The 27,920-nt window shown below is 30.3% G+C and overlaps 1 protein-coding gene across 1 annotated transcript in view; it reads left to right on the forward strand.

Annotated features, from left to right (window-relative positions):
* LOC115874648 (synaptotagmin-1) overlaps positions 1 to 27,920 on the forward strand; it is a 141,058-nt gene that overhangs the window by 79,001 nt on the left and 34,137 nt on the right. Inside the window, exon 3 of the mRNA XM_030889859.1 lies at positions 14,577 to 14,804. Coding sequence (XP_030745719.1) covers positions 14,577 to 14,804 — 228 coding nt within the window. The remainder of the gene's footprint in view (positions 1 to 14,576; positions 14,805 to 27,920) is intronic.

Genomic DNA, 27,920 nt, shown 5'->3' on the forward strand with positions numbered 1-27,920 from the left:
TGTCTCTGACAAATTGTCAGATCGAAGGATTCAGCAAAGTCGGCCTGTTGATGTGGATAAATGGCCAAAACCCATGGCCAAAACCGCTCGTCGGATGGCTGTTTTCTTCGGTCTGATGAACTTAATGCAGAAATTAGCAAACTTCTAGAGGTCAAGGCCTTTTTATGCTTCTCTATACTATGTATATTTTAAATCAAAGTTTATTATTCCTATTGTTTTCAGCTGAGTTAACATTTGTTTGCAATGTAGTTCTCAAAACATATGGGATCGCCAATTTTCAAAAAGTTCAATAAAACATGAAAAATTAAGGTCAGGTTGACGACAGTATTAAAAAAATACCCCTCTGTACCATGGTACAAAGAAAACAAGGTATAAATTGATATTTGCGCAGGTTGGTCGCTACATCACAGGTGCTATTGGTCAGCACGCTCCGCGCGCCAATTCAAATCGTCAAGATATTGTAATGAACCTGTTTTTTTGTTTATATACCGTCATTGAACTGTAGCTAAGCAAGTTACTATGGAGCAGTGGGTGAAGAGTCAGGCTAGGAAGCGAGAGACCGTAGTTCGAATTTCGGCCGGGTCATAACTTTTTTATTTAATTTTTTAAATACTGTTGTATTCGATAGTTTATTTTTGTAGTATAAAAAAAAGAACTATTTATTTATTCTGTTGTTTTTTAATCTCTGGTATTAATATAAATTGATTGTTGGTACAATATCTCATTTAATATAAAATAATATTCTACTTTTTGAAATGTATCGGGCCCTAATTGTACCTAAAAGTAATATATTTTTACAGTGATATACCATATTGTAAACTATTTAATATTTCAGTCACTTATAAAGTTAATTTGTATTGAATAATTGCCTACCATTAAAGGAAATTTGAGCTATAATCCTTGATGGGCATATTCTGGGTATGCAAGTACCGTATGATCGAAAAAAAACGGCGTCCAGTTGGCTTGGAAATGACGATCGATGACATTTCCTATATAATTTTACATATAAAATGACAGCGATCTTCATTTCATAGCCACCGCTGACGCAGTTTTTATTCGATCATACGGTACTTCCTCTAAATGTTGGGTTTCGTTCAACCGATTTATTCTCAAAACCTGAAACATCTACACATAAAAAGAAAAGCACAGGTCACTAATTATAATAAACTTCACCTTTGGAAAATTACTTCCACTAATTATAATAAACTTCACCCTTGGAATTACTTCTATTACAATTACAATACATTTATCTGCATTAGCATTTTCTATTTTTCGATGGGAAACAATCAACTTCCCAATATTTTTTAAATGATGTAACAATTCCTCTTGTGGTTACTTTTCCATAGATATCCTCATCTCTGTCCCCATAAACATCGCAAATATATTTTTAGGTAAACAAAAATATAACCAATAATACTCTAAAATCAGTAAAATTTAATTAACATTTATAAGTTTTAAACTTCTAGTTTATTCGGTCGAATTTTTATAATAAAGGAAGCTAAAATGTTGTCAGAAAGTGATAAGAAGGATGAATATTTTATCATTGGTCCCACTGGGTCTTAAAAATCTACAGAATGCGCAAAATCACAGTTGCGAAAGCTAATAGAAATATTGTCTGAACTCGTATAAACATATTAAAACTTACCTAGGCGAGTCTGTGCAATACCTAGCCTATAAGGAGCCCTAGCTGCTTGTGATTCGCTTACGTAAAGTCACGTGTCCATGGAGATGCCGCGAGAGAGGGAGATATCAATATCGATATAGCCTACTGTATCCATCCCTACTCTAACGCAATTGGCAAGGCTGCGGCGCCGGCGCGTTGACACGACGAAAAGCGTCACGACGCCCAGTGTACGTACGCCGTCAGTCGCTCTTTAGCACAGTCTTCATCTGTGGCTACTCCAGACAACACCACAACTACCTCCGAACAGTAGGTAAACAACATGGCGATACGATCAGCACCCAGCTTAGTTTTGGAGACTTGCTCTTAGTTTCGAAAAGTGTGAAAGGCTGCAAAGATGTCCGGAATCAGTCCAGCCAGTTGCTGGATCACACACAAACGACTGGAGCTGTGGGCTAAGGCTGCCAAAGAGCGCGCATGGGGTAATCGAAATGGAAGCACTAGTAGCAATAATAGTTTAGAGGTATTCCTTAATTCTATGTCTCTTAAGATTTATTTTACCCAATATTTATAAATAAAAGCAGTACTTTTTTAAATAATTATGCCATAAAAAATAAACTGGTTTAGTGTATTTATTATTTATTTCATTTACTTTTTTTATAAAGTGATATTTTTTTTATAGAAGCTTTTAGAATAAAACTATAATATATTATAACATTAATAGATTGGCTCTACTAAGTATAGCAATGTTAGGCAAATTCATTTTAATAGTATTTATTGTGATTACTACTATATGTACAACGGTAGCCATAACATTTAGAGGTTATTTGATACTATATTATTTAATATATTTATATTAAATATTATATTTTCAGTTACATAATTCAAAATGATATGATACATATTTATTTTTTGTATATTTTTATTTATACAGGGTGAGTCTTAAATAAACGCAAATATCTTTAAGGGTAGTATATTTCGACCCCAGAAACACGATTATGAGGATTATGAGGCGAAAGAAAAATTCAAAATTTGGAATTTTCGAAAAATATTTTTATTTTTTTAGTTAAAAAATATAATTTCTTATTAATATGACAACATAGGAATTAGATTAGATTTACAAGAAAGAAACCTCAGAAAATATCTAGTGGTTCTCAAAATTTAAGTAAAAAACCTTTTTTTTTGCAAAATTTCTAGGTAAAATAACTCGGTTATTTTGGACTTATTTTTAAAGCGATAAAGAGAAAATATGATTCTTTTATCGAGATCTACCAGCCCTGAAAATATTTGCACTTATTTACCTGTATATTATAAACAGACTCACCCTGTATATTATAAATTAATATTTTATGCGGATTCGGATGGTTACTTATTTAGAGATCATTCCTTTTGTGATAATATGAATTTCATTCAATACCAATTTTAAATAGTTTAATAAAAACGTTTAATGCATAATTCAAAACGACATGATTTACATTTATTTTTTATTTGTCTAATTATTACTAATACAATATTAATAAGTGGTTTGTGCTGATTTTAATAAATTTTTAATTTTATTTTTTTTATAATTGAATTTTAGGCAATTATGCCACATATTAAAATAAAATTATATTAATATATTTCTTTTCAGGATTTTTTTATATTAATAATTTTACTAACAATATTTAAATTTCAATAAATATTATATAAATTTTGCTATATAAAATTGAATTTGAAAAAAATAAAATTAAAAATTTGTAAACTTTAATAAATGGAAAAGAAACTTATTAATATAATTTATTTTTTTTTTAAATATATGTGGTATAATTGCCTAAAATTGAATTTAAGAAAAAATAAAATTAAAAATTTGTAAACTTAAATAATTGGAAAAGAAATTTATTAATTTAATAATATTCTGAAGATTACGCTTACGATAACGTTTAATCTAATATAATCTATTTTATTTTTAATCTATAAAACTGCTACAAGGACAACAAATTTTAAAAAGATACATTTTAGGTTTATGTAGTATTTTAATAAAATAATAAAAATATTTTTTATTCATTTACTTATAAGAATTTGTTACATGTCAGTTAGGTATTTTATGTCTAAAAATTTTAAATTAATATTTTTTGAAGATTGGGGTTGTTTTAAAGTTTATAACAATTTACTCACGTTCTATATAATCATAAAAATTTGTAATCTTAAATAACTGGAAAAGAAATTTATTAATTTAATAATATTCTGAAGATTACGCTTACTATAACGTTTAATCTAATATAATCTATTTTAATCTATTTTATTTTTAATCTATAAAACTGCTACAAGGACAACAAATTTTAAAAAGATACATTTTAGGTTTATGTAGTATTTTAATAAAATAATAAAAATATTTTTTATTGATTTACTTATAAGAATTTGTTACATGTCAGTTAGGTATTTTATGTCTACAAATTTTAAATTAATATTTTTTGAAGATTGGGGTTGTTTTAAAGTTTATAACAATTTACTCACGTTCTATATAATCATAAAAATTTGTAATCTTAAATAACTGGAAAATAAATTTATTAATTTAATAATATTCTGAAGATTACGCTTACTATAACGTTTAATCTAATATAATCTATTTTATTTTTAATCTATAAAATTGCTACAAGGACAACAAATTTTAAAAAGATACATTTTAGGTTTATGTAGTATTTTAATAAAATAATAAAAAATATTTTTTATTGATTTACTTATAGGAATTTATTACATGTCAGTTAGGTATTTTATGTCTACAAATTTTAAATTAATATTTTTTGAAGATTGGGGTTGTTTGAAAATTTATAAGAATTTACTCACGTTCTAGCGGGTGAAAAATATATTCTATGGATTTTAGAGATATTTATATTTTATTTTACATCTCCCCATAGAAGTTCTAAGGGTATTTCGCCACTTGCACTGCAAGGAAATCTACAAAATAAAATAGTTATTTTTTGTAAACACTGCTGGCGTTAATCCAAAGCTTTATTTTACATATTTCTAATTCTCTTGGATACCAATTTCAAGTTATTTAAAAATCTGAAATACATTAATACAAAGTTTGGCGTGCACTTGGCGTACATAAAAATGGGTGTTTCCATATAAACACCATAAAAAACTTTGATTTCAAATGATAAATTTGCCTAAAAATAGTTTTTGGCTTACATTTACTTTTATTTCAAAAAATATCAGATGCGTCTCAAAAGTGGCTCACCCCTATAACTTTTTTATTTTTTCAGATAAAAAAAACGAGATTTGATATGACATAAATTAGGATTAACTGACCTATTCAATTGTTTTTGGTAAATTCCTGTTTCACCGGAAATGACAACATTTTTTGATTTTTAAATGGCACCTTCGGTATATTTCTACTTTAGTGGGTAGAAAATGACAGTCTGAATAGAGTGGCATATCATATGTCAAGTTTGACATTTTCGTATATGGTTTATTTGAAATTGTAACAAGCGATTCATAACGATAATTTAACTAGAAGTGCCAAGTGTGTGGTACCAAATTATTCGTAGAAAAATGCTTCTTCAAAATATGCTAATGAGCCACCCTTGTTTAATTTGAAAAAATTGAGATATGATTAATAATACCATAGTATAAGAAAACTAGTAGCTTTACTCCTTGTCAAATCCTTTGTTCTTTTTCTGCCACTTTATATGACCTTATTCTCGCGTCCCGTGACCGCGAATGTGATCAAAAACAATTCAATACGTCAATCAATCCTAATTTATGTCATATAATAACATACCAAATATCGTTTTTTTATCGGAAAAAATAAAAAAGTTATATGGGTGAACCATTTTCGAGACGCACCCGGTATATAGTCAAATAGATAAAAATAAACCATATTTCAAAGTACGGTTTCACTTTCAGACTTCATATTGAATATCTTTATTTACCATTTTACTAAGCATTGAGATATTTCCGATAAAAATGTTATGTAGGTATGTTTATAGAGAGTAAATTGAACAAAACACCGCTTGAACTCTGTGGATATAAATCGTAACTTTGAACTTCTTCACGGACTCAGTTCAGTTGACTGAATCCGAGTTTCCTATTAAACTTTGCATCGGCTCGCCTCGTCTTTCCACCAAATTATTTCCAAACGTAATTCGAAACTCCGCTCACTATCCTTTCAAACTCAACTTCCAAATATAATGAGACCCCAACTCGACTGTTGATCGTCGAGCTGATTCAAAGGAGTTAAGGCGTGCTCACACCATAGCAAAATGCCTGAACCATAGTGATTAAACACTCACCGGCACGAAAAACGGACACCTTAAAATTTTGATGTGTTTTAAAGTTTAATATGTTTTGTTCAAGTGGGCCGAATTTGATGATTTTTTAAGCAATATGTAGCTAATTTATTTGACTTTTACCATCTCTTTCTAAATTAAAAATCAAAGTTTTGTCTGTCAGTTATACGATGGAAAACAAAATGTTGATATTTTTGTGAAAGTTTGAAACACCCTGTGGAATATGTTAAGGAGGAAGGAATTTAAAAATCATTTTGTCGTAGAGTTACATAATTTCTCGCTAGTATGTTTTTTGGTTCATCTGAATATTTTTATTTTTGTTGGAGATATTCGCTTTTGAAGAAGACACTACCATTTTTCGTAATTTTGACATTAAAACCATGCATTTGCTTTTGGTCCTAGTCAACAAACCTAGTATGTTGTAGTCCCAAAGCAGGCCTTCTTGACACCTTCTTTTCATTATTCTGTGCACAAAATGCATGAGGGCTCTATGTCCAGAAAGAAACTGTGTAACGTAATAAGGTGGGTGGACCATGGAAGACCATGGTCCTTTGAAGGCCAACTATTAAGAAGTCATAGTTATGCCATGTTCTTTGTAAGGCTTTGAAACATTTTGGCCTTACAAAGAACAAACCCATAAGAAGGCCTTTATAGGTAATTTTTTTCTTTTTGTAATTTCACTCTAAAACGCATTGCCAAACTTATTTGTTATCGACTCATTACTATAATTTTTAAATAATTCCCATTTATACTGGGTTGTTCACCACATACGACACGGAGTATTGTAGCTAAACGATTAGATTTTTACAAATTGTAAGTTTTGGGTTCGTTGAAATACTATTATAGTTACAATTTAAAAATATTTTTAAAAGATACAGAGTGTCCCAAATAAGTAAAAAATATTATAGTTGTATTTTTTTAAATAGAACACCCTGCTTATTATTATATTTTTAGATTCTACGACTAAAATAAAGGTAAATTTGATTAAGGTTTATCACACTTAAACCGTACCGTTTTTGAAATATTTTCAATTTTATGAAATTGCAGTAAAAATGTTAAGGCTTCATTTCTCCAAGGATATCAAAGTTTTTAATACTAAATAATTACTGAAGTTTATTTATTGATCAGATATTATGTTGCAATAATAAACAAACTACTACCTTATACAGGGTGTCTAAAATTTTATATTAAATAATTACTAGCTTTAAAGGGCAATAACTTGTTTAATTTAAATGGAACACCCTGTATATTTTACGAGAATCAGATGCACAATTTAATTATCTATTAAATTGTATTATACTATTTTTTACCTATCTCTTCAAGTTTTCGTAGAAGTAGCATTTTCTTATAATTTAGACCTCATTTATCACTATACCCATGGAATATTGACATTTCAGATTATTTTTAAAAATGTAACAAATCTTTAAAGAGTACCAGATACTAATATTATATTATCGATATAATTCGCTTTTTTCATTAAAAAATAAGAAAAAGTGTTTAAATATTTGTTAAATAGCACCAATTAATATTATCCCAGTATTTAAACTATATTAATTGACTGTTTACGTTGTTTAATAATAATTGCTCTTATTATTGTATTGATTTCTGAGTCAAATCCACATTTATTTAGAATAGTTTATTAATCAAAAAAATTAGTATGTAATTAACTAATTGTTAGGCGGAAATAATAGGCGGAGTATATTAATAATTAGTAATAATTGGTACAAAGATTTAAATAGTTTCTTTTCGTAAACAAATGGGCTTGCAATATTATTATTTTTACCACCTGTATATTTTGCAGATATGTTGCATTAAAAAAATCTTAGGAATGCGGAGCCCGATATTTATCTGCCAACCCCGAGCTCAGAACTAGTTAAGGGCTCAATACTGTACAGGGACATCATTTTAAGTGTCTCACTCGATTTATTATTTTCCTGTTTGGTATTTAAAGATAGTAGAAAGATTTCCTAATGTAATTTTTTGCGAGGATGCCGATTCTCTACACCAAAATTTTTTACAACGTCAATTTTGACAGATACGACGCCATCTTGATTTTTTTTAAATAGAAATCCCCACATATTTTAGCATGGTCCGGTAGACATATTTTAGCTAATTTCAAAAATATATAGTTTGGTATACTTTGCACTTACCGTTTTCGATATACAGTGGATTTAAAAATGAATTGTTCCAGAATCATTTTAAGTGTCTCACCCAATTTAAAATTTTCCTCTTTTCCATTTTAAGATAGTAAAAAGATATATTAATGTAATTTTTCGCGAGGATGCCGATTTTCTACATTAAATTTTTTTAAATCGTTAATTTTGACAGATACGACGCCATCTTGATTTTTTTTAAATAGAAATCCTCACATATTTTAGCATGGTCCGGTAGATATATTTTAGCTAATTTCAAAAATATATAGTTTAGTATACTTTGCACTTACCGTTTTCGATATACAGTGGATTTAAAAATGAATTGTTCCAGAATCATTTTAAGTGTCTCACCCAATTTAAAATTTTCCTCTTTTCTATTTTAAGATAGTAAAAAGATATTTTAATGTAATTTTTCGCGAGGATGCCGATTTTCTACATTAAAATTTTTTACAACGTCAATTTTGACAGATACGACGCCATCTTGATTTTTTTTTAAATAGAAATCCCCACATATTTTAGCATGGTCCGGTAGACATATTTTAGCTAATTTCAAAAATATATAGTTTAGTATACTTTGCACTTACCGTTTTCGATATACAGTGGATTTAAAAATGAATTGTTCCAGAATCATTTTAAGTGTCTCACCCAATTTAAAATTTTCCTCTTTTCAATTTTAAGATAGTAAAAAGATATTTTAATGTAATTTTTCGCGAGGATGCCGATTTTCTACATTAAAATTTTTTAAATCGTCAATTTTGACAGATACGACGCCATCTTGATTTTTTTTAAATAGAAATCCCCACATATTTTAGCATGGTCCGGTAGACATATTTTAGCTAATTTCAAAAATATATAGTTTAGTATACTTTGCACTTACCGTTTTCGATATACAGTGGATTTAAAAATGAAATCTTTAGAATTATTTTAAGTGACTCATCCAGTTTACAATTTTCGTATTTTAAAATTCTTGAAAATGTGAAATTTGACAATTACTACGCTTAATTTTTTTTATTTTTTTATACTTTGATTCTTCTTCAATATATTCTTTACATACGGGGTGATTCCGGAAACTTTGGCAGCATATTTTGCAGATAAAAATAAGTAAAAAAAATCGTATAAATGTCCTAATATGCTTAGTTTTGGAGATACAGGGTGTAGAAGTATCATTTTTATTTCGATTTTTTCCAAATAATTTGTAAAGTAACGTTAATACTGTGATGAAAATTGGTGTCTGGGAGATTTTTGATATGAGAAATTTGATTTTGATGTCAATATAAATCCAATTTCTAGGGGGCGCCACATACACGTGTTTTAACTGTTTTGAAGAGTAATAACTTTTCGTCCGTACTACTGAGTATACGTACTATAAAACTACTGAGTGAAAAATTATTCATTTATAACGATTTTTACGTAAAAAAGGTCTGTTGATAAAAATTGTTACGAGTAATGGTTCTCGAGATATTGGGAATCGAAATTATCAATACCTGTCATCATTGACATATATTAAACATGTGGACTAAATAGTTACTAGTCTGAAATCATAAATTTGAAATGTTTTTTTGCCAAAAGTTCAACAGAAACTGTTTTATCATCATTTTTTCGCAGAAAAATTTATAATTAATTTAAAAAATTTAAAATTTCCCACATTTAGTATTTCAGCCAAATATCTATCTACTCAACGTGTTTATTTTTTTGTCAATAATGACATGTATTGACTATTTCCATTCGAAATGTCTTGAGAATGGTTGCTCCAAGCGATTTTTACCGAGATATATTTTTTACGTAAAAAGTCAAGAAAATGTATATTTTTTTACTCGTTAGTTTTATACAGGTATGGGCGAAAAGTTATTACTTTTCAAAACAGTTAAAACACATGTAGGTGGCGCCCCCTACAAATAAGAGTCATATTGACATCAAAATCAAGTTTCTCATGTCAAAAAACTCCCAGACACGAATTTTCAGCCAAATATTGACGTTACTTCAGAAATTAATTGGAAAAAATCGAAATAAAAATGAAACTTCTACACCCTGTATCTCCAAAACTAAGTATTGTAGGACATATATTTATACGAACTTTTTTACTTATTTTTATCTGCAGAGTATGCTGCCGAAGTTTCCGGAATACAGTTCGGACCACCCTCTATATAAAAAAAATGAAAATTTAGTTTTAAACTGCTAGTCATTTATCATAAGATAGCTCAATTTACGTAAATTTCATGCATTTGGATACAAATGCCACTCAGTTGTAAGTGAATGGCATTCATATTCAAATACATAAAAATTAGAGGAATTCTTGATTTCAACCCCCTGTATATAAAAAACGGTAAATGCAAAGTATACTAAACTATATATTTTTGAAATTAGCTAAAATATGTCTACCGGACCATGCTAAAATATGTGGGGGTTTCCATTTAAAAAAAATCAAGATGGCGTCGTATCTGTCAAAATTGACGTTTTCAAAAATTTTGATGTAGAGAATCGGCATCCTCGCGAAAAACTACATTAGAAAATCTTTCTACTATCTTTAAATACGAAACAGGAAAATTATAAATCGAGTGAGACACTTAAAATGATGTCCCTGTACAATGCCAAGAAAATGTACAATCATTTGCCTTCGAATATCAAGTCACTTTCATTCTTTCCCGCATTTCGCAAAGCTCTGAAATCATACTTACTGGAGAGAGCCCTATATGCGGTAAACGACTTTTTTGTTGATGTTTAATCATGAACAATTTAGAATTTTAATTTTAATATTTTGATCATCTCACACACTGGTTAAAGGTCTAGTATTTAATATTTTATAACTCTTGATTTTATGTTATTATAACATGATTTTATCCATTTACAGCTTTCCTTTTGTAAAATTTTCTAGATACGCCTGTGTTCTGCAATGTCCATATATGTTTTATTTGTAATTTTATGACGTAATTTTTTTTTTGAATTGATTTGTATTGTATGACATTTTTTGTATTATTTGTATATTTGTTTTTGTGCTTTTTTTGTTATGCTTTGTCGATGAAGGTGTTTTGGCTTTTTGTACAATAAAGCGTTGTTTTTTTTTATTCCATGTATGTCACTATAAACGAGATCTAAATAATAAGAAAATGCATTTTCTACGAAAACTTGAAGAAATAGATAGAAAATGGTATAATACAATGTTATAGACAATTAAATTGTGCATCTGATTCTCGTATAATATACAGGGTGTTCCATTTAATTTAAACAAGTTATTGCCATTGAAAGCTAGTAATTATTTAACATAAATTTTTGAACACTCTGTATAAGGTAATATAATTTTTATTATTGCAACATAATATCTGATCAATAAATAATCTTCAGTAAATATTTAATATGAAAACCTTTAATACCCCTGGAGAAATCAAGCCTTAATTTTTTTACTGCAATTTCACAAAATTGAAAATATTTCAAAAACGGTAAGGTTTAAGTACAATAAAACTTAATTAAATTTACTTTTATTTCAGTCGTAGAATCTAAAAATACAATAATATACAGGGTGTTCTATTTTAAAAAATAAAATTATTATGTTTTTTACTTATTTGAGCCACTCTGTATCTTGTAAAATTATTTTTAAATTGTAGCTCTAATAGTCCTTCAACGAACCCAAAACTTACAATTTGTAAAAATCTAATCGTTTACCTACAATACCCCGTGTCGTATGTGGTGAACAACCCTGTATATTCTTAGTTATACGATTGTATTCAAGGAATGTTCGTTGAGTTTTTAAAAGAAGATTATAATATGTTAAGCATTTAATTTTTCATTTAAATGAAAAAGCTTTTTATGTAGTTTTAGTAAAAGCGGATATTTTGATTATTGCAACTCTAGTTTTAAGTTAAACGACTGATTTATAATATTGGCCTTGTATGGGACCATGTTCCTTGCAAAGCCACTTGGAAGAGCTTAATAAAAGTTAAATTTAATAAATAGTGACTACATCTAGAATAAAAAAATGTGTTAATTAATAATTTGTTTATTTCATTTATCCAGTAAATAAACTGATAAAAACTGTTTATTTACAACCACAATATGTAATACTGACATTACTGTCTTTAAAAAAATTTGAAAGTGTCAAATTATCTACATTTCTTCCCTCTTCCCCCATTTCCCTCACTCGGTTTTTCTTATTTCTCGACTCATTTAATTAAATAAGCAAAATATTCTTGTAATATCTTTATTAAATACTTATCTAACATCAACAAAAATAAACAAGAAGATTAACAATAATAATTGAAAATTTTAATACATTTATTTGTTAAACGTAAAAATGCTAGACTTCTTTGGCTTAAAGCCTACATTCTGGCCTTTTAAAAAAGCGACGGGTTTGAGATATTTTGATGTCAGTCTTTTCCCTTAATTCTAGCATTTCCCGTATCACACTGTACGTAGCCCAAAGAGTAGATGGCTTTTTTTGCCATGTCGCTAAAATATGCCATCAAGACTGTCTCCGAAGCAATATTCTTAGCATTTCTTTCGGCTCACCATTTTGCGAATACTTTTAATGCTATTTCATATCGCCCCCTACTTTTCTCTGGAAGTAAACTGGCTTCTGCTCTTTTTGCAGCTTCTGTAAGTTCTGGTGGAGTACCAGTATTAAAGTAGTCTTCAATATCAGAACTTTCCGACAACATTTTGGCTTTCTATGTTATATAAATTCGAAAAATCGAACGAGAAATTCAAAACTGCCACTTAGTTGTTTGTTTTGCTGTTGAAAGTTTGCGCCATAACAACCACTGGTACCGGTAACTATAGATATGGAAATGCCAAAACAGAAAACGACAAATTTTCGCATATTTATTTTTTTTTCAAAATAAAATACTGTCCCTATTTTTTAATTAATGATGTGGTTGTAAATAAAATAGTATACAAACCTCGGAGGAAAGTTTTCATTATTGTCTCGAGATTTAGTTAATCTATCGACAGTAATGAAACATTTCCTTCCTCGGTATGTAATATACTATTATTTGTTACATTGACCTTTCATGGTCCACCCACCTTAGTATACGTCTCCGTGTTTATACTTTGCGGTGTTGAAAGAATACTTTGGGTGTAATTTCGAAGCAGTATGGCTAGATATAGACACTATCTACGTTTATACAGGGTCCGGCAATAGTGCGTCGGGCATAGGTAGCTACTAGAATAAAAAACTTGAGAATTTTGTTTAAGTGCAAACCTAAAGTATGTACCAGGATGTATTTCAGGAAAATATTTTAACTTCTATAGGGTGGCCCAAAAAAGTATGAGTGGACCTGAATAATTTTTTTTAATGAAACACCCTGTATATTCTTGCACTTTTATCTTCCTTTTAGATTACTTTACATAACCCTAAGATATGAATAAATATATTTCTATAATTTCAGAGATATTAAAAAATAAATCAAAAATATATATTTTTCAGCCCTTCTTAAAAAAAATACTAAAAATACAAGAACTCTTCTGAAATCAAAACTATATTAGGTATTTACTTTAGATGGTCTGTTCTTATTTTGCTATAAATATGGTAATCGTAAATCATACAGGATGTTCAATATTCTACGCCAAACTTTCTAAAATATAAAATATTTTTTCTTTGTTTTTTAAATGCAACACCCTGTATAATATTTTTTTATTAGATGGAGAGTTAAAAGATGAACATTTTTTGTATTTAGAGTATTTCAAAATTTTTAACGGTTTCGCAGATACACGCAGTATTATTTCATATTGCGCTTTCAATGGTAAAATACGAGAGAAGAATCATTGGGGTGGCTTTGATAAAAATTTACTGTGGAAAATGCAATATGAAATATAAAACCGCAAATATCTGTGAAACCGTTAAAAATTTTGAAATACTCTAAATACAAAAAATGTTCATTTTCTAATTATTTATGTCTATTGAAAAAATAAAATACAGGGTGTTCCATTTAAAAAAAACCAAGAAAAATTATTTGATATTTTAGAAAGTTTGGCCTAGAATATTGAACATCCTGTACGATTTACGATTACCATATTTATAGCAAAGTAAGAACAGATCATCTAAAGTAAATACCTAATATAGTTTTGATTTTAGAACAATTCTTGTATTTTTAATAATTTTTTTAAGAAGGGCTGAAAAATATATATTTTTGATTTATTTTTTAATATCTCTGAAACTATCGGAATATATTTATTCATATCTTAGGGTTATGTAAAGTGATTTGAAAGGAAGCCAAAAATTCAAAAATATACAAGGTGTTCCATTTAAAAAAAATCATCCAGGTCCACTCACACTTTTTTGAGCCGCCCTATAGCAGTTAAAATATTTTCCTGAAATACATCTTGGAACATACTTTATGTTTGCACTTAAACAAAACTCTCAAGTTTTTTATTCTAGGAGCTACAGATGCCCGACGCACTATTGCCGTACCCTTTATAACATTTTTTAGGAAGATAGTTAAAATTATTTTAAAATTTTTAATAAACAAAACCACTAAAGACCCGTCATAAACACCATTATCACTGCAACTTAAACACATTCTTTGAATACACATGTTCTTTTAGGATTTTAACGTATCAAAGGAACAACGTAATGTACAGCCGCCACAGCACACATCAGCCCAGTCCATGACAGCTGAAATCATGAAAACGCCTCTCGAACTGTGTTCCAGCTCTGTGGGAGGCCACCCGCTCCAGCACCAATCCAAGTCGTACCCTGGAGGACAACCCTTGCTCTGTCGCACTCCGAGCGCTTCCAGCCAGAGCAGCTTGGATAGCAGCAATTCCAAACAAGTAAGAATACTACAGGGCTCGCAGAAAATATGCATTAAATGCGATTTTTTATGCTATTTTTTACCTATAAACCAAATTTTTGTTTTCATATGCCGAATTTATGACCTAACCAATGCTTATTCTAGATCAAGTTATCTATAGATCATTCTTTTCTCGAAAATTATTAGAGATTGGCATAGGTTAGTATAATAGAAAAATATTGTGATATGGAAGTAGTTTCGAAAAATAAAATAATATACCGGGTGTTACGTTTAAAATAACAAAGATGCTACCACTTTTAGTATGAAACGCTGTAATGCTGAAAATAATTTAGACATATGGAACAGGTGCCTTTATACAAAAATCCAAAAATCACCGGTTCTCCATAAATATCGAATGTGCCATGGCTGTGAATCGCCCTATACCGGGTGCGTCTTGAAAGTGGGTCACACCAATATTTTTTTTTATTTTTTTAGACAAAAAAACGAGATTTGGTATGTTAGTATATGACATAAATTAGGATTTATTGACGTATTCAATTGTTTTTAGTCACTTGCTGTGTCACCGGAAATGACTACAACCATTGATTTTTAAATGGCACTCTGGGTATTCAGGCGTCTAAATGCAAAACCCGACATGTCCATTGAAATAAATTTTACATAATATACAAAAAATGATTTAAAATATTATGAATATAAAAAAGAATAATAAACCTAAAGCACTGAATTTATCTGGTCTTGAAAATATCTTACATAAAAATGTAGTCTAGGGAGTTTCTATTGGGATAACAAATTAAATGATTTATAGAACTCAATTTTCAAAAAGCTGTGACTTGTAAGGTTTTACATTTAGACGCCTGATATCATATGTCACTTTTTGACATTTTCGCTTAAAAAATTGTATTCTGAATTTCAATCTAGAATGCCATGACTGTGTTAAAAAAACACTAATTTTCAATCAAGGAGCCTTGGAAAAATAGATTTGATCGTCTAATGTTTTTCGTGTCTTGTCCAGGCCGGTTAAAAAATGCTCAAGTCGTAATTATAATCATATCTCAATTTTTTCAAATGGAACAAGGGTGGCTCATTAGCATATTTGAAAAAAGCATTTTTTACGAATAATTTGGTATCGCACACTTGGTATTTCGAGTCAAAATATCGTTATAACCGCATGTTACAATTTCGAATAAACCATATTCGAAAATATCAAAAGTTGACATATGATATGTCATTTTATTCAGAGCGTCATTTTCTATACAGGGTGAGTTTCCTACGATGTTCTCTATGGGTATATCGAAATCTACTGGAGATAGAGAGTCGGTTAAATGGGGAAAGAATTGCAGTTTTGTGGGGTCATAAATATTCGCCTTTCAGATTTTTGAAAAAGTTCATGGCTTACTAAATATTTCGAAAAAAACAAATTTCGGCTATTTAAAAAATTGTCTATAATTCCGTTATAAGCTATTTTAGACAAAAAGTTTTCAGATAAAAGTTGTAGATAATCACATCCTTAATGAGACCGTGTCCTCCATTTTTTTTCTAAAGCCTCTCATTTTTGATATATGACACAAACATATGTTTTTTTTAATGGAAACCATAGTTGGCCATGACTTCATACAAAGCGCCATTTTTTAAGCTTTTTCATGATATAAGCTATAATATCTTTTCTTCGAAAAATTACTGAGATATAGCCAATTCTTTTTAAACAATTTCACTTAGTTAGCCATGGAAACAAGTTCAATCGTCGTTGCTCTCAGATATGTTAAGCTCTCATATCCAAACTTTGTAAATTATGATATACAAAAATTGTAAATATGAATTCTTCAAATGAAGAAAAGCGTGTAGATACTCGCGCATCAATAGAGCGGTTCCAACATGACTTTCAGTATGACACACCACCCCCCACACTTCATAATGAAAGAGATTTTAAAAATTATTTATACAATAATTATACAAACGCAGGGATAGGAAGATGTGGACTAATTGCATGGGCCTCCTCGATCACCTGACCTATCCATTTTAGACTTGTTTATACGGTATAGTTAACAATAAGGATTTACAAAAGAACTTACGAATTAAGAGAGGCACTCGAAGTTTAATTAAGTCGACCGGTCCTTCTATGAAAATAAGTAGTAATTCAGTTTTAAAAAGATGCAACTCAAAACAATGGCGGATTTTTTGAACATTTTCTAAAATAACTTAAAGTGTATGTAGTGATATTATTTAAGTTTTAGTTTGTGTAATGTAAATTGTAAAGAACCGTTTAGTAATATATTCTGACTTTTTATAAGTTATAAATCATAACAGAATAAGAATACCATGCAATCTAAGTGAAATTAGTCAAGAAAGATAAGATTGGCTATAACTAAATTTAACTTTTCTAACATGTCTTGAAAACCGTTCTCTAAAAAACGTAACATTCACCGGTCAACGTATCCTCGAAAATGTATGGCCAAGAAAGGTTGAACCAATAATCCTACACGTTTTTCTTCATTTGAAAAATTCATATTTACAATTTTTGTTTATTTTAATTTACAAAGATTGGATTTGACAACTTCACATTTATGAGAGCAAAGACGATTAAACTTGTTTCCATGGCTAACTAAGTGAAATTGTTTAAAAATGATAAGAATTGACTATAAATCAGTAATTTTTCGAAGAAAACATATTATAGCTTATATCGATAAAAAGCTTAAAAAATGGCGCTTTTTATGAAGTCATGGCCAACTATGGTTTCCATTTAAAAAAAAACGTATGTTTGTGTCATATATCAAAAATGACAGCCTTTAGAAAAAAAACGGAGAACACGGTCTCATTAAGGGTGTGATTATATACAACTTTTATCTGAAAACTTTTTGTCTAAAATAGCTTATAATGGAATTAGAGACAATTTTTAAAATAGCCGAAATTTGTTTTTTTCGAAATAATCTAGTAAACCATGAACTTTTTCAAAAATTTGAAAGGCGAATATTTATGACCCCACAAAACTGCAATTCTTTTCCCATTTAACCGACTCTCTATCTCCAGTAGTTTCCGAGATACCCATAGAGAACATCGTAGGAAACTCACCCTGTAGAATAAAGTAGAAATATACCCAGGGTGTCATTTAAAAATAAAAAGTTGTAGTCATTTCCGGTGAAACAGGATGTAACCAAAAACAATTGAATGCGTCAATCAATCCTAATTTATGTCATATACTGACATACCAAATATGGTTTTTTATCTAAAAAAATTAAAAAAAAATATAAGGGTAAGTCACTTTTGAGAAGCACCCGGTATAGTATGCAGTTTTCGATTTTTTTTTAAATAATGGGTTTGATTCGCCTTTCGCAATTTTATTAGGACATCTTTGACATTTAAATTGACATTATTTGTGTCTGCCACAAAAATTAAGAAATTAGTAAGTAAGAGTCTTAATTAAATTTTCAATATATTTTTTTTTCTACCGTTTGATCGAAAAAAAAACGGCGTCCAGTTGGCTGGAAATGACGATCGATGACAATTCCCATATAAATTTACATATAAAATGACAGCGATATTCATTTCATAGCCAACGCTGACGCCGTTTTTTTTCGATCATACGGCACTTTATTAGCAAATACGATTAATTTAATATACTGATGGAGCTGAACTATATTTAGCCTTTATTGTATTACATATAAACTGTCATTAGTTAAAATTAAGTTTGAAACTAGCAATCGCCATCTAATGTAATTACCTGATGAGGTAAAACCAAAACTTTTTAACGTGGTTATATAATGTATCATAGAATACTATAGTATGATAAACATATATTATTATAGGAAACTTTAATTATTTATATGATTAGCTAATTATTTATATGAATGTAATATTATATATAATAATTATTAATATAGTTATTGACAAATATTTTATCTATACTAATATATAAAATCCTTAAGTGACTGACATACTGATTAATCACGATTCTGCTCAAACAACTCAACGTAAGAAGCTCAATTTTGGCATACAGGTTGATTCTAGGGTGTAGAGGTTCGATAAGAAGGGATTTTTCGAAATTCCAGTTCCAAGAGGGTGAAACCTCCCTTCAAATATTAGAATATTTTTTATTTAAAAAACGGTAAAGTTTCCAAAAAAAACGCTTAAACACGTATATTTTATTTTGTTTTTTTACATATTTTAAGATTTTTTATAAATTTATACAGGGTGTTTCATAAAATATGACCATTGAGTAATCACGATTCTGCTTAAACTGCTTGACGTTTAAAGCTGATTTTTGGTAAACGGATTGACTGTGGGGTGTAGAGGTTCGATTAGGAGGGGTTTCTTGAATCTCAAATTCCAAGAGGGTGAAAACGCCCGTCAAATATTATAATATTTGTTATTTAAAAAAGGGTTAGTCTTTCAGGAAAACGCTTGGACAAGCATAATTTATTTGTTTTTTTACATATTTTGAATTTTTTTAAAAAATCATACAGCGTGTTCCAAAAAGTTGGGTAATTTCTTAACCACGATTCTGCTTAAACTGCTTGACGTAAAAAGCTTATTTTTGGCAAACGGATTTTTCGAAAGTCAAATTCCAACGAGATGAAACTACCCCTCAAATATGACCAAGTTATATAATAATATCGCCATATTGTTGTTTCTCATGCTGACATAAATGTGAGAAAATTTTATCCAGTTTGTATGTAATGGAAATTCTTGCTTTGCTTTATCATCACCATTACAAATGATTAATTCGACGCGAACGAAGTCGCTGGTACACGCTAGTGCATTATAAATTAACTAAATATCTACAGATGCATGTAGAATTTATTTATCTATTATCCATTTATCTATATTTGAAACTAAAATGACCCATTATATTTTCTATTTAGCTACAAATATGGGTAGGTATTTGTAGCATATAGGGTGGTCCAATACAAGTCCAATATCGTCGTTGTTGACAATGGTATGAAAGAAAGTTTTATATAAATGTTATAAATATTGTATGGTTTATAAAGGTGCATATCTTAAAAATATTTTGTTGTATACAGGGCATCGCCCAAAAAATAAAAGATAAGAAAGATTTTTTTTTAATTGCAAGCCCCTTTTGCTGTACAGAATTGGATGCAGTATAACATTCTGCATATAGTACACAAATTTTATTTCAAGCATTATGCGATGTTAATATGATATTTTTTTTTTCTTAACTAACTGTGATAATAAACGGCATATCTGAAAAGTAGTTAGTCTGGTTAGGTTAGGTTCATAATATTTTGACGATGTTTCGTGCACTATGAAACCCAAAATAACAAAAAAATAGAGATCCAACTTAACTATGTACGACACCTGTGACAGTTAGTTTTGACGTAAGAAACGTCAAAATTTGATGTTGTCCGATCGCGACGAAAGCTTGATTTTCATGCATCCGTTGTCCGACGATACGTTGATACGATATAAATTTTATTGGTAGAATTTAAAGACTTTGATTGGTTAGAAAATAACGCAGTTTTTAAATTTATTGCATCTTGTATTTTTGTTTCCATAACGATTTTGCTATTTTACTTATATTTTTATTAAGGTTAGATTAAATTTGTCAAAAAAGTGTCAAAACGTCCGTTATTGTATGAATGAGTCCGTTGACGGGCTGAAGTAAAATATTTACGGATGGAAAGTGGCGCGAAAACGCTATGACCAATCAGAGCACCGTCGGACCATCGTATCAACGTATAGCGGATGCATGAAAATCAATCTTAAGGGTGTATTCCGTTGCTTACCTTGGTTATGTTTTTATGTTCCCTTTCTATCAGTTTCCTGAAAGTTTTCTGATTACGGAACACGGTTCCTGAAAAATTCGGTTAGAACTGTCACCAAACTAACCAGCGCCAGAAGGCTGGTTTTTCTGGTTTTGTTTGTCAATAAATGTCATTTATGTGACAGAAATCAAGCAAATATTGGAAGTCCGAGTGAAATACTCATTTAATTTCTAAAATTTGTAATAATATTTTGTATTTACATCCAAAAGCAATGGAAGTAGGCAGTAAAGGTAAATAAATTTCATTAACTAAATAGAATTACTTTTTAGGACCATTTAAACTTATCATGCAGCCATTGTTTCTTAAAGTCAGGAACATTTAAAGTAAACATAAAAAGCAAGACAACAAGTAATCGTGAATGTTTGTAAGCTATAAAAATATAAATATTGATTAAATATGTTTATTTATAATTGATCTGTTTTAATACTGGACCTGCAAATCTTCATTTGAGCTGTCTAACGAGTTTAACAGTTTATTAATAAAGTACTTTTCAATATTAAACTCCATTGAAAAGAAGAAGCAAACGTAAAATCAGAGAATAGGTACCTATATTTAAAATGCATAAAAGATAAATTTTATAATAAAGGTATTGAAATTTAGAAAACGTCAACATTTGACATTTCCAGTATTTTACCAAACCGTTCCGTATCAAACCGATGCTTTTCAGGAACAGCTCTTTACCGTAGTTTACCGGTTTGGTTCGCTTGGTTTTGCAACGGAATGCAGCCTAAATTTGGTGTTTAGGCTATGTGAGCGACGGTGCACACGGTCCCACCCTTCAAAGATGGATACGATGTTTCGTTTACATCTTCATCAGTGTGGGACTACGGATTTAATATTGAAGAAAAATGTGGGTCGATTTCGGCATAATTGGGGACGGGCTACAGGATGACGCGCTCGACGTTTCGAACCGATGCCTCTAAATGGACGAAATCATTAGTATTTTTCTCTTAATTATGGGTCGATTGGAACCAAACTCGACACGTGGATAGAGGTGCTCGAATGGAGTCCTCAGACAGACAGACGGACATTTATTTTACATTTTCCACATTTCAAACTACACTTTTTCAAAACATATCCTCCAAATCCTTCAATTTAATAGCTGTTAGTAAGAAGTTTTCTTTTTTTTTCAAATTGTCACTTATTTCTCGACAGATACTAAAAAATTATTCGAAACTTTTTTTGCCTGACAATCGCACAGTAGAATATTTATTTTCTCCAATTCGATTACTTGTATTCATAAAGAAATAACTTTTTTTGTCGGAAACGTATCGTTGAAACGAACAAGAAAAACCCCTGGCGTGAACCTTCGTAACTATAAAAAAGATCTCAATATACACAGATGTTCCACTCGAGCCGGGAACCGACGGAAATCATTAGAAAACAGTCTTCTGGAAAGGAAATCCGCAACTTACATCGGCAGGTATTAAATGGGTCCTGGGAAGCGGCAAAGTCGACTATCGATTTTCAGGATCTGGAAACCTTGGACCGGTCCAGACATTGAATAAAATACTAAGGAATGTGTAAAATACTATAATTACTTAGATGCGTCCATTAATGATTGAAATGAGGTGATTTAAATCATTTTTTGACATTATTTTGGTTGAAACTTTTTTATTTTTTTTTAGTTGAAAAACGAGATTTGGTGTGTTAGTATATGACATAAATTAGGATGGACTGACGTATTCAATTATTTTTGGTCCTTTCCTGTTTTGCCGGAAATGACTTCAACTTTTGATTTTTAAATGGTACCCTCGGTATATTTCTACTTTATTCGGTAGAAAATGATACTCTGAATAGACTGACATATCATATATGTCAACTTTTGACATTTTCGTTTAAAGAAAAATCGTATTTTAGATTTCAATTTAGAGTGCCATGGATGTGTTAAAAATACTAATTTTTAATTCAGGAGTGACAAAAAAATATATTTGATTGTCTAATGTTTTTCGTGTCTTGTCCTGGCCGGTTAAGAGATGCACAAAGCGTATTTTTAATCATATCTCGAATTTTTCAGTTGGAACAAGGTGGCTCATTTGCATATTTGGAAAAGGAATATTTTTACGAATAATTTGGTACCACACACTTGGTATATCAAGTCAAATTATTGTTATGAACCGCATGTTACAATTTCAAATAAGCCATATGCGAAAATGTCAAAAGTTGACATATGATATGTCATTCCATTCATAGTATCATTTTCGATTCAATTTAGTAGAAATATACTGAAGTGCCATTTAAAAATTTAGGCTGTATTCCGTTGCAAAACCAGGCGAACCAGACCAGTAAACTACGGTAAAGAGCGGTTCCTGAAAAACATCGGTTTGATACGGAACGGTTTAGTAAAATATTGGAAACGTCAAATGTTGACGTTTTCTAAATTTCAATACCTCTATTATAAAATTTATCTTTTATGCATTTTTAATGTACCTATTCTCTGCTTTTACGTTTGCTTCTTCTTTCCAATGGAGTTTAATATTGAAAAGCACATTAATAAACTGTTAAACTCGTTAGACAGCTCAAGTGAAGATTTGCAGGTCGAATATTAAAACAGATCAATAATAAATAAACAAATCTAATCAATATTTATATTTTTATAGCTTACAAAACATTCGCGATTACTTGTTGTCTTGTTTTTCATGTTTTCTTTAAATGTTCCTGACTTTAAGAAACAATGGCTGCATGATAAGTTTAAATGGTCCTAAAAAGTCATTCTATTTAGTTAATAAAATTTATTTACCTTTACCGCCTACCTCCATTGCTTTTGGATGTAAATACAAAATATTATTAAAAATTTTAGAAATTAAATGAGAATTTCACTCGAACTTCCAATATTTGCTTGATTTCTGTCACATAAATGACATTGATTGGCAAACAAAACCAGAAAAACCAGCCTTCTCGCGCTGGTTAGTTTGGTGACAGTTATAACCGAATTTTTCAGGAACCGTGTTCCGTAATAAGAAAACTTTCAGGAAACCGATAGAAACGGAACATAAAACCATAACCAAGGTAAGCAATGGAATATACCCTAAAAGTTGCAGCCATTTCCGGTGGAACAGGAAGTGACCAAAAACAATTGAATACAATCAATCTTAATTTATGTCATATACTAATATATCAAATCTCGTTTTTTTTATCTGAAAAAATAAAAAAGATATAGGGGTGAGCCACTTTTCAGATGCACCCTGTATAATAAAATCCACAAATTATAAACACTACCTTACATTATATTTTTATACGTTTTAAACAAAAAATGAGAACGGCACTGACGAATCGGAATTTAAGTCCAACCATATTACTCCCCCATCGCGCTCCACTTAAGTTCAGCCCCGGATCTAAGGGGGGGCAAACGGGGGCACCTGCCCCGGGTGCCAGTGTCAAGGGGCGCCAAAATCATAATATAATAAGGTTGAAAATCAAAAAAATTGCTACACAAAGCGCCTAGTATGCACTTTACGTTCTTCTATCAAGTATTCATTTAATTTTAAAACGCTCAGTTAGTTTTTGAACACATTCTAAAGTTTCATTCAGAATCTCGCAATTAATGGAATAAATTAGCGGTTTCAATAATTATTTTTCTTCTTTTTAATTTAAGGTCATTCACAATGTTTAAAAAACACAATTAAAATTAATAGAATATCCTAGCAACAGCTTGCGGTATTCAGTTGTATCCATAAAGAAAGCCAAATATTTAGCTTATAAAACAATAAACTTTTGATTTCTGACCACGATTTCTCTTGACGGATCGATGGCCAAAATGACATTTCCCGCAAAATTTGAAGTATAATTAGTGAAAAAGTCAAAAGTTTGTTTACTTTTTCTACTAATTGAAAATGACTACCACTAATTTAGACGTTCTGAATGCTCACATTGAAATTACAGAAACAAACTTCTACGCTAATTAAAACCACTAATTTATTCCACTAATTCGGATGTTCTGAATGAAGCTTAAGGGTTCATTCTGTCCCGTTTACGAAAAATGCCTACCTATATCTAGATATTTGAAAGTGTTTTAAATTAATTTAATGCAAACGCTGGAGAAAGGGGGCGCTACTATCAATTTTTTGCCCCGGTTCAAAAAAATTGTAGATCCGGGGCTGCTTAAGTTTCTTGATATATCCCTTCTTACTTAAAAAAACCTTATTGATTGTTTAATAAACAAACAACTACAAAATATTTTATGAAGATAACTTTTTTTATTTCAAAATCGTACAAATACACATTTTCCAATACATATTTTGCATTCCCTTGACGAATTTACAGTTACGAATTTAATAATGAAACATTTGCCGCATCAATTATTTTGTTTACGGTTTCACCACCGTTTCCGTTATCAAAAATCGGCGTGATGAATTTAATGTCCGATATTTGTAACGAGAAATGCGCGAAATATGCTTGACATTTAACTAATAATTGAACGTCTCTATGGCAACGAGAAGATAGATTGGGCTACCAATCTGTGTCTGAAATAGTAACAATCAGCATTGTTTTTCTCGATTTCGGCAGCCAATATCGGTGTATTGTATCGTTTTGGTTGAAGAAAATGCGTAGGTAGTGGACACAAATGTATTTTCTGAGGATTCAGATATGTCGAACTTCGTAGTTCTCTATTTGCTGCCTATACACCACACACAAACTACGACATTTTGGATACCTAGTCTTTTGGAGCGTATTCATTATAATTTCAATACTAAAACTAATTATCAACATAATTATAGTAAACGCCACGAATGTTTGGGAGTGATTCATCGGTCGCTACCATGTGAACTAATCTGTTCAAGGTCACATAATACTTAATTCCAGTGCCGTGGTGTTTCAAGTCATATAATAATCAACATATAATCTGTTTTAATTTGTTGTTTTAACTGTCAAAGTCTTGTCAAAACATATATTTGGTTATAAATATGAAATGGAATGTCCCATTGATCGCACTGCAAGCACACCAATGGACTGACTGCACAAAAACGAATCAATCAAAGAAACGCGATATAGTATCGTCTTTGTCAATCACGCTAACATTTTAGAATAAGTAGGAGGAGCGCAGGCAGATGATTAGACCGGGCCATTAAAAACCTACGTCTGCGGTAAAAATTTACGTTTTCAATGTAAAAATGATAGCGCGCGTGTCGATTCTAACTTCATCAAGCGACGAATCACTCCCAAACATTCGTGGCGTTTACTATATAAACTATATTTGATATCAATTAAACTTTTAGTTACGTAATCAAGGGCGCGATTTTTAAATTCATTATTGCCAACCATGGACATATTCGGCGCCGTGCTGACTAACTGGAATTTAAATTTCCCGCTGGGGATTCAGATGGTAGCTCTGCTGTAAAAAGGTCAATTTGCCACATTTATTTATTTATTTCCTGACATTGTCATTCGTTTTGACATTTTAGTTTTATATTACGAGTTTTTAGGTTAAATAAATAGTGTTGTGAAACTTTAAGCTTAAAAATGTTTAGCCCTGCAGCAGCCCTGGGAGTCCAACATTGTTCTTTTTAGAACATCTTTTAGGGCGAAGTGTACAAGATAGTTTAATAGTCGTAAAAAACTCATCGCAACTTTATTAGAATATTTTGAACGGGAAAGGGGTGTAATCTTTATGTTCCTTCTAGTCATTTCCGGTGAAACAGGAAGTGATCGAAAATAATAGAATACTGGAATACTAGAATAGTCAATCAATCCTGGTTTATGTCATATACTAACATACAGTATGTCCCCGGATTGTCTTTACAAAAGAAAAAAAAATATTATTGACATTTGGAGAAAAAGTATTCTCCATAAAAAAAATTCTGCTTGTTCTAAAATGGCTAATCTCGGTTATATTTTTCCAAATTTCCATATCGTTTTAGAGAAAACTAGAAAGAAACCTGCAAATATAATCCTAAAAATCAATCAAATCCGCGTTTCTATGGTAATATAATTTGAATTTCATTATTTGTTAGATTGTTGTTGATAGAGTTTTAATTAACTTCATACAGTGGCGTAACAACAGACTCACGGGCCTGTGTGCAAAAATTTTACCGGGCCCCCTATTACAGCTACATATTTCAATACTAATCTGAATAATATGCACTCATATTTTAGGTTAGAAATAACATTATCAAATTAATTTTTATATAGTATTATTTATTACTTACTGCAACACAGAATAATATGTAATCCAAAACATATAAAATATCAAATAAATAACAAAATAAATAAAAACAACAACAAAACTAACTAAATTAAAATAAACAATGTAAATAGGAACATGAACATGTTAAAATCCTTTTTTCTTTGCTTTAGCATGGGCGAAAGTTGACACAATATTACCAATGTCTATTGTACGAGTAACTTCGTTTTCTATTGAAATAATTGCCAAAAAAGTGGCAGTTTCGGGCACCTCTCGTAACTCAGCTGCCTTATCGTCCCCTTAATACAACCATTAGGTAACTAGAGTTTTTGTGATTTTGAGTTAACTAGTTTGGCCAGTACAATTTTTCATGCTCTTTTTGATGCTACAACTAGCTTAGTTCCGTTTCTATTCGATGGTACAGAAATCCAGTGACAATACAGCAAATTTCCTTTTTTGTCAAATTTAATGCTCTAATGAAAAATCACATATTTCCAGTTATTTTTATTTTGCAAAATAAAAAGGAAAGCACAGCTACAAAATTGCACAAGAACAAGTGTAACGTAATAAGTTATTTTCGCGATAGCGTGTTCTAGTTAAGTAGTTAAGAAGACATGTGATAGATAAGAACTTATGTAGTTCGGGATCGCCCGATTCTGCTTGATTTGCGATAGCATGTGATAGATATAGGTATACGGCTCGGGCCCCCCGAGGTCCCGGGCCCGTGTGCTTCGCACACACGACACATCGGTAGTTACGCCACTGACTTCATTTGCTATTTTAAAATGTTAAAGAAGCAAAAAAATTTAGTTCAATGCTATGGAAAGGTGATAGTAGTTATCGGAAAATGTGATACAACAGCAAAAAATATGACGTTAATTAAAATTAATAATAACCATCTATCAAAGAATGAATTCGAAATTATATTACCATAGAAGCGCTTTTTTATTTTTAGGACTTCAACCACAAAAGAAAAAAATTCAATCAGATTTTCATGTTTTTTCTAATTTTCTCTAAAACGGTATGGAAATTTGGAGAATATAAACGAGATTAAACCATTTTACAACCAGCAAAAACTTTTATGAAGAATGCATTTTTCTCAAAATGTCAATAATAAAAAAGTATTTCCTCTTGCAAACACAATCCGGGGACATACTGTATATACTAACGCTCGATTTTTGTTTGCAAAAATAAAAATATATAGTGGTGAGCCAATTTTGAAAAACACCCGGTATAA

The sequence above is a fragment of the Sitophilus oryzae genome, unplaced genomic scaffold, assembly GCF_002938485.1.
Source record: "Sitophilus oryzae breed Bouriz unplaced genomic scaffold, Soryzae_2.0 scaffold_1297_pilon_pilon, whole genome shotgun sequence".
NCBI classification, from domain to species: domain Eukaryota; kingdom Metazoa; phylum Arthropoda; class Insecta; order Coleoptera; family Curculionidae; genus Sitophilus; species Sitophilus oryzae.